Source organism: Sinocyclocheilus grahami, unplaced genomic scaffold (assembly GCF_001515645.1).
Source record: "Sinocyclocheilus grahami isolate Dianchi unplaced genomic scaffold, SAMN03320097.WGS_v1.1 scaffold496.1, whole genome shotgun sequence".
In the NCBI taxonomy this organism is placed as follows: Eukaryota; Metazoa; Chordata; class Actinopteri; order Cypriniformes; family Cyprinidae; genus Sinocyclocheilus; species Sinocyclocheilus grahami.
In genome coordinates, this window is record NW_015505675.1 from 338,249 (window position 1) to 347,800 (window position 9,552).

Genomic DNA, 9,552 nt, shown 5'->3' on the forward strand with positions numbered 1-9,552 from the left:
GTTATAGTTGCGCCACCTCTACTACCACGACTCCTAAAAAAACGTTTTAATTCCGCGTCGCCCCATCAAGCTCTCGCTGGATCCGCTCGTCTGCTATCAACGAGAGGAACGTCTGTTCTTCCGCAACAGACAACAAAACCTTTTGGTTGTTAAAAAAAAAGTGCGCTCGTTCAAAACAGTTGCGTTCGATCCTTCTCTGGTTGTGCTGATTTAAATCTAGCGGTTCTTTTGTGTTTGTGTCACAAGTTCAGTGATGCGGGTAGTGATGATTCTCTCTGGCCAATCCGTGATCAGCAGAGTTTACACGTCACGGTTTGGTAATGGTACGGTTCACTTGGAACCCCAACCGAGGTGGTACTAAAAAAAGTACCAGGTACCAGGTACTGTACCCAGTGGAAAACCCCCAAAAAGTGAACCGTACCGTGCCGTACCATGCAGTGGAAAAGCGCCATTAGACAGGTGGTTTTAATGTGTCTGATCAGTGTATGTGACGTGGACAGGATGTCATAGAAGTCGAAACCAACCATATGCCCTAAGATGGCTTTAATGGCTTTCTGCATGTTAGTATGTGCAATAATAACAGTGAGGCTTGCCTTATTGTGAAAACTCAGAGTGATGAAGTCCTGACACAGAGCTTTGCCTATGTTGCTGATGTAATAGCTGGAAATGGAATATCCCACTTTAAGCATTTGTCAGTCATGGGATGTGCTGTTTACTTTATGCCTTCAGTACATTACATGTTTCGCTAAGCTGTCACCATCAGTAAATGTTGGCAGATTTGTGGGATTCATTTTCATGCTATTTGGTTGTTATATTTGTCATAACGTATTCACTTACACATCTTGAACTCCATTATTCACATAATACTTGGACTTGTATAGCAATAGGGGTAGAATTATTCTTAATAATAATAATTAATATTTACCTTTACTTTTATTAATAACAGTAGCAGTAATAATATATATAATGTACATATTTGTTATTTATTATTATTATTAATACATTATTGTTGTTGTTGTTGTTAATAATAATTGTTATTTTATTATTAGTAAAAATAACAAGTAATAATAATAATAATAATCTTAAATCTTAGTTAGGATACTATACAATAGCAGTACATTTCTGTCAATAATTCTTCACTTTCATGTGTTATTTTGCAGTGATTTGTTGTTAGTCACATTCTTATTGAATTAAGTGCATGTGTGGGTAAATATTTATTTTAAAAAAGTGCAATTTTGAATTATTTAGGAATGAATTATCTAATGAATTATTTCAGTTTTGTGTAATGTTAAATTTCAGCAGTCTCAAGAATGGTCTATTACTAAAATATTTATATAATCCATCCTGTGTTTTTGCATATAATACAGCCATGGAAAAAATGTTGACCACTGATTCTGTCAATATAATTTCACAAGCAAATCCTCATCTCAGTCATTTACAAATAGTGTATGCTATTCCAAGGGACAAAAATTGCCTTTGTAGTCTTTTTGTGATAGATGAAATCACTTTTTTCCCCATTGACTGTACGGCTTCACTGAGAAATACATCAGATTATATAAGTGTGTTGCGGATATCATTTCATATTCTCAAGCCCAGGTGTGTTGGTTTAATTAAGCAGTAATTTGACAGCTCCTCCTTGTGTTTCGTTCTCTAGCAACAGCGTACGGTGTACAGGCTGACCCTGGTGAAGGCCTGGAATGTGGATGAGCTGAAGGCCTACTCAGATCTCATCGCCCTTGGACAGCCAGATTTCATCGAGGTCAAGGTATGCCTATCACCCGCCTAATTTAGGAATGAGCTTCTAATGAGGGGCTCTGAACCCTTTTGGGTTTAAATGCTGGAATCCCAAGAATTTCCTCCTAATACTTTTTGCAGGAAAACAAGGTAATTACCAGACTCATTAAATTCTGTCCTAATGCATTCACTGAGAACCAATGAATCAAGATTGGATTGATTTTGTGCTCAGATGAGATGAACTTGTAGTGTTTGCAGCAGGAGCTACTAAATGAAATGTTGCTACTGAAGCCCTGTGCTACAACAGGTTTAGTTTGAATGTTAAATTATTGAAGGATGTTAAACTTTCAAAATATCTTTTTGGAATTGCTGTATCAAGTATCGTTCACAATTTTTGTGCATTCTGTTACATAATCTGTATTTTCACTGAATTAAGGTTTAGATAGTTTTTTTTTTAGACACTGATATAGATTCGCATTAAAACAGAGTTCATATCACTTCAGTTTATGCCAGTAAAATGAATAGTTCACCTTAAAAATGAAAATTGTCATTTACTCACCTTTTTGTTGTTTCTAAACCCTATGATTTGTTTTCTGTAGAACACAAAAGGAGAAATTTTGAAAAAATGTGCTGGTCACCCTTTTCCATATAATTACAAAAGCGATCCATATGACTGGTACATTATATCCCAAGTGTTCTACCATATGACAGCTTTGTGTAATAAAAAAACCCCCTTCAAATTTCAGTCATATTCACTCATAATTTCCTCTACTGAGAAGTTAACTGCTGCAGCCACTTCATCTATGAGTTGAACTCAGTCTGATTCGTCTGATCAAAATGATTCGTAAACAAAGCATTTAGACTTTGAAGATGGGATTCATTTAAAGGTTTGACTCAAAGATTAATTTTTTTTATCTATTTATTTATTTTTTACAAATCAGCCATATTTTCTGTAATTATGACTTACGTTTCAGGCTGCTCCTCAAACAAAGAAGAACAGACCTTGAATATACTCTAAAAATTATTTTGTAAACAGTTGTGGAATAAGACTTAAATTAATGGAGTATGTTTTACAGGAAAATACTTTTTTAGCTTTTCTAAAAAAAAAACCCCTTCAAATTTCAGTCATATTCACTCATAATTTCCTCTACTGAGAAGTTAACTGCTGCAGCCACTTCATCTATGAGTTGAACTCAGTCTGATTCGTCTGATCAAAATGATTCGTAAACAAAGCATTTAGACTTTGAAGATGGGATTTAAAGGTTTGACTCAAAGATTAATTTTTTTTATCTATTTATTTATTTTTTACAAATCAGCCATATTTTCTGTAATTATGACTTACGTTTCAGGCTGCTCCTCAAACAAAGAAGAACAGACCTTGAATATACTCTAAAAATTATTTTGTAAACAGTTGTGGAATAAGACTTAAATTAATGGAGTATGTTTTACAGGAAAATACTTTTTTAGCTTTTCTAAAAAAAAAGAATGAGCAGCACATTCTTCAGAATCTCTGTGTTCAATACAAGAAATATGTCAAAGTACAACATTTTCAAAAACAAATTGCGAATTTTAGGTGAATTTAGGTGAACTTTCTTCTTTAATTTTAATAAATGAAGAGTCAGAAGTCATTTACGTTTCATCCCATTTTCAGTCAGTCCTCTGTGAAATGCCAAGACTGTAGCTTTTAAATAGTCAGCTAGTGACTTTAATGGCTTTTTAATGAAATGCTAGTTTTTAATCAGCAAATAAGAACCTCATTCTACTTAATCAACCTGTCTTCAAGATTAATTGACTAAACTGATTAAATCTCTCCTCAACTCAGCCAGCTTTTATTTGCCTTAATGCATCTGGTGTTTGTTGACCTGTGTAATTACACTGTCCTGGTTTAATTGTACTGATCTGAACTGATTTGCTCGTGACCTGATGAACCACAGTCCACCCCTCTCGGATGAGGGACACGCATTGTTTTGTAGAGTCTCTAAGCAGTTCTTGCTGTTCCTCCAGGTAGAAAAACAATCTGTTAAATTACAATTTTATTCATTCTTGTTTCTCCTCTATTCCCCATTCAGCTGCAATTTGCATTAATTCTTCCAGGTATTTCTTCCCTCCTGCACTCTTATCTTCACGTTAGCAGCTACTTTTCTGATGGAGGGAAAAGGAGCTACTACATTGAGATTCACAGAATTGCTCATAATCTCATTACGAGTCAACAGCCAGTCATGTGACCTGTGCGCACCTGCCCCGTAGGGAACCCGCCTCAGCACATTCACATTTAAAGCAGAGCCACTCCAAAGTAAAGCCGACTTCAACTATGACATGCTGTTACCTAGCAACAATAATCGCCCACTTTGATAGACTGCAGAAGGCGAGGATTTGCGCCGCCTTCTGTGGGATAAAATAAAGGCTATGAAAAAGTGAGAGGAAAATATTGCTGAGTTTACCCAAACAGAGGCAAGCTGTCTGAATCTCTGAGCCTGCGTTCACCTTTTGATGGTTTGTCAGCTCTGGGTTAACGGTCCTAATGTTAAATGAGATTTCTGCTTCCTGTTGTTTTTTGACATTTGAGCTTCATAGCTGTGGTGTGGTTTGATGCACACTTGAACTGGTTGTTCACATACTAGGTCTGAGAGTATTTGCTTATTGTCGACAGCCCAATGCAAACAACATTTTGCTGATTCAGCAGCAAAATGGCTCAACAATAAGGATGGTCCACTGGTCTGTAGCCATTGAAAGCGTTTTAGCCCAGTTAAGGGAACTGTCACTTGTTCTATAAGATCAGCACTGTATCTTACATGTACATGTATTTTTATGCCTTGCAAACTTTAACATTTGGCTGCAAAAATTTATTTTTTATTATTATGTAAAATTATCTGGCTGGCTGACAGCTAGAATTATGAAGAATGGATTTTAAGTTACAGATGAATTTGTGATATGTATGGCATGATTTTTCAGCAAAAAAGTTTGACATTTAAAGTTACAAGTTTTTAAATGTTGTTTTAAATAACTTTCTATTCATTGGAGAATCTCCAAAATATCACTGTTTCCACAAAAATATTACGCAACACAACTGTTTTCAACACTGATAATATTAAGAAATAAAATTAATTGTAATAATATTTCATAATACTACTGGGTTTACTGTATACTGTAAAAAATTTTTCCTCCTGTTTCAACTTAAAAGTCTAAGTTCAGTTGCTTCCTTACCTTTTTTTAGCATAAACAACTTGGCTTTGTCATTTCAGCCTAAATTACTTTAAACCAATCAAGTTGGATTTCATATAACTTCTAAAAAAAAAAGTTGAAATTGCTCAACTTATTTTGATGAATAAATGTAATGTAAAAACACAAGTTGCCATGACTTACTTTTTTACAGTATACTTCTAATCAAATAAATGCAGCCTTGGTGAGTTTCGGCGACTTAAATGTCCAAAACATTTTGAATGTTAGTGTACGCGTAAAACACATTATTTTACAAGTTTAAAATATATGTATTAAATAATGCATGTAAAAATTAGACCTAATCAGAAGACTTTTCTGCTAGTCAATCATTTTGCTACATGGGAAGCATGAAGCTAAAAGCATGTAGTTGAAGCAGATAAATCTGGTTAAAGTTAAAAAGCGATTATTTTGTTTGTAATGTGACTGCATTGCATTTTTATTGACTTTTTATCAGTTCATGTATTTCTTGGGAATCAAACCCATGTGCCCTTTGGCATTGCCAATAAAGGAACTTAACACATTAGCAGTCATCCAACACGCATACGGACAAGCCTTGTTACTAGCCGCACTTTTAAAAGTTATCTTTTTTTATTTATTGCACTTATTTTGCCCTGTAATTAGACAAATGATACCTTATTCATGCCAAGAGCCAGACAACAAGTTTCTCCTAGCGAATAGACAGGTTTATATATAGCCAGACATCAAATTTCTTGACATCTCATTTACTTCTATAGGACACCAGTGACCCAGGCATCAAACCACCGGCAGTGGCAGCATTGTTTGGATACTTTTGTGGACGTGAAACAGAGTGGTGATATATGCGGAGGGTAATTAAGTTTGGTGGTAGCCGAGCAAGTCTGATATGTTTCTGTGAGTAATGGAGGCGTTCAGCCCCCTCCAGCTGTTCGACCCCGCAGTAATCACAGCGCTCTTACCCCTCACAATTCCCAACACCTTTGTGTGTGCATCTTTTTTATTTTATTCTTGCAGGATCTGCTAGACCTGCTGCACACTCCTTTTGAGATATTTACTCTAAATGTCAAACAGATGTTTTTCATTGTTGTCTAATTTCATGCGTTTTGTTATATTAAACTTATTATATTTTATTGTTTGTATATTATGTGCAATAAATCATGCACAATAAGACCAAAAACACATCATTATTTTTTTTGTATTCATTCTGTAATATTTTGTCTAAACAAATAAATTACAAAATAAAACAATAAAACTAAAATCAGTCACTGTAAATGCTAAAAGTGAATTTATGCATCACAGTGTTATAATGTACAGTATGAAAAATGGATATTAATTATGAGATTTGCTAAAGATTGCATCCAACAGTAATAATAAATTATTTGTGTTTTTGAAGATCAACTTTGTGGGTATTAGATGCCAGCAAAGCTAATCTAACTGTAAAAATAGATAAATGTTAAATATGTACAGAGCCCTGTACATGACATGTGGATAAAAATGTATTTAGTGTGGCTAAAAATTTGTTCCATTGTTTTTTTTCATACTTTGCCTTGTTTTATTAATTTATTCACTCATTTTAATAATTTGTTACCTCGTTTTTGTTCAGTCGTGGCCACAAATTAAGAATTTGTTCCCTTGTTTTAGTAAATCGTGGCCACGTTGTCCTAATTTGTTCCCTCGTTCTGATTTAATTAAAATAAGGGAACAAATTAAAACACCGCAAATTCTTAATTCGTGACCACATTTAAACTAAAACGAGGGAACGAATTAAGTTGTGGGAATGCTTTTTATATATATATATATTTATATATTTCATGTCATGTTAAGGGCTCCATAAATATCCAGTATAAATTAATGAATTGATTGATATTTATTAAAAATGTATTGATGAAAAACTGGGTCCGAAAACCAGTCAGTATCTAGTGTGACCACCATTTGCCTCACGCAGTGCAACACATCTCCTTCGCATAGAGTTGATCAGGTTGTTGATTGTGGCCTGTGGAATGTTGGTCCACTCCTCTTCAATGGCTGTGTGAAGTTGCTGGATATTGGCAGGAACTGGAACACGCGGTCGTATACGCCGATCCAGAGCATCCCAAACATGCTTAATGGGTGACATGTCCGGTGAATATGCTGGCCATGCGAGAACTGGGATGTTTTCAGCTTCCAGGAATTGTGTACAGATCCTTGCAACATGGGGCCGTGCATTATCATGCTGCAACATGAGGTGATGGTCGTGGATGAATGGCACAACAATGGGCCTCAGGATCTCGTCACAGTATCTGCATTCAAAATGCCTTCAATAAAATGCACCTATGTTCGTTGTCCATAACATACGCCTGCCCATACCATAACCCCACCGCCAGCATGGGCCACTCGATTCACAACATTGACATCAGCAAACCGCTCAACCACACGATGCCATACACACTGTCTGCCATCTGCCCTGTACAGTGAAAACCGGGATTCATCCGTGAAGAGAACATCTCTCCAAAGTGCCAGACGCCATCGAATGTGAGCATTTGCCCACTCAAGTCGGTTACGATGACGAACTGGCACCCATCACCAATCTCCTAGATGGCAGGGCTTGCGTGGCTTATGTAGCCGCCGACTGATGAGGTGCAGCTGTGACCGATCAGCCTGTGATGATGATGGCCAGGTGCTCCTCGCTTGTTTCCAGGGCGACGCTGATGAAGCTTCGGGACGCTCGTCACTATATATATATAGTGCATGCAATAAAATGTATGACACAATTTGTATTTGTAGTTTTATGACTCCATGAAAGGTAGAGACATGCTTGTGTAACGTGAAGTCAGTCCCGTTCCTCTCCAGTGCTGAGGAATCGTCCTCTTTGGGTGGTTATCGATCAAATAATTATTCCTGCACAATTAGAGTGTCTCAGAGGTGTTAGACCTGACACAAAGATGGACAGCCTGTGCTGGGCTCCCAAATGATCTCCACCTTAGTTATTCAAGAGGTTAGACGTTTGAGGACACAACTGAGATCAAACTGCCTAACTTTTGGACAATGCTATTAGAGCTTCATTCATGCACCACTAATTTCTTTTGCTTTAATCCCACATGCTATTAAATGATTTTTCATAGCGCTTTTATCAATGCACCTTTATCTTTGTATAAACTTTTGGTTGGCTTATTAGAGTCAGATTGTTGGTCTATGACAGGAAATCTGTAGCATTGTTAGTTGGCGTAGATGGGCCGGAGAAACACCCTCACTTTCCTTGCTCCATTGATTTATCAGGGCATTTCTGTAGGTAATCATTATTCTCTATGGCTTCAGAGCAGCTAGATAAGAGTTGGGCTCATTAATTCTGTGCCAGACTGGGAATATCAGCTTTGGACATCCGCCACGGCCCACAAGACTGAGATGAGGAAGGCAAGAATCCCGTCCTTTTGTTTCCACTGTCCTCTCCGTCCTCAGAGAGGAATGCGATACGTTGGGACACTAATGCAATATAGTACTTATCTGCTCATCCCTGTATACCTTATACCTGAAGAGACTATAGTGCATTAAAACACATGAAGAACGACCAATTTAATTTCTTTTAATTTGCATTATACTATTATACTAACTTGTGTATATTATATTAACTTGGCACCATATGGTGGATCTTTAAAGAGGATTTGAGACCATCCTGATTGCAAATTAACTAATATATGTAATAATTACTACAGTAGGCTAATATATAATAGTTATAATATATGTAATAATTACTACAAAATAATGCTACAAAAACAATATACACTAATTGTAATAATAATTAGAAAAAAATAATAAAATGAAAAGATATTAATTACTACAATTTATAATATACATATAATAATAATAATTATGATATATAATATGTAATAATTACTGCTGAATAATACTACAAAAACAATATAATATTAATTATAGTAATAGTAATACTAATAAGAAAAAAAATAATATTAAGAAAAAAATCATTATCATTATTTATAAATATCATGATCATTATTATTTTTTCTTAGAAATACACATTTGAGGGTAGCTTGAGTTGACCGTAGTAGTAGTTTCAGTTAGGATGCAGATGTAAATTTTTTTTAAATTTTTTTTTTTTTTTTAATTGTTCATCAACCTCATTTTTATATGGTGAAATGTAATTATTCTGGCTGAGTTTTATTAAAGGGGTTAAATGATGTTGCTAAAAAGAACATTATTTTGTGTATTTGGTGTAATGAAATGTGTTTATGCGGTTTAAGGTTCAAAAAACACATTATTTTCCAAATACTGTACATCATTGTTTCTCTTCTATGCCCCTGCCTTTCTGAAACGTGTCGATTTTTACAAAGTTCATCGGTCTGAAAAGCGAGGTGTGCTCTGATTGGCCAGCTATCCAGTGCGTTGTGATTGGCCGAATACCTCAAGTGTGTGACGGAAATGTTACGCCCCTTACCATATTGTGATGCCTTGTCCAGGCCGGAGCGATGAGACAAAAACATTATAAACGAGGCATTTGTTGCATCCAGTGGGGACATAATTACGGATTATAATGACTTATACTGTCTTTTTACGCGTTGCATTGCATCGCACCGCGTAAACATAAAACCATGTCTGCATTTGTGATCGGAGAAATGACAAACAACAAGC

At 35.7% G+C, this 9,552-nt stretch overlaps 1 protein-coding gene across 1 annotated transcript in view; it reads left to right on the forward strand.

Annotated features, from left to right (window-relative positions):
• Positions 1-9,552, forward strand: part of LOC107554250 (S-adenosyl-L-methionine-dependent tRNA 4-demethylwyosine synthase-like) — a 70,644-nt gene that overhangs the window by 49,450 nt on the left and 11,642 nt on the right. Inside the window, exon 13 of the mRNA XM_016236707.1 lies at positions 1,655-1,765. Coding sequence (XP_016092193.1) covers positions 1,655-1,765 — 111 coding nt within the window. The remainder of the gene's footprint in view (positions 1-1,654; positions 1,766-9,552) is intronic.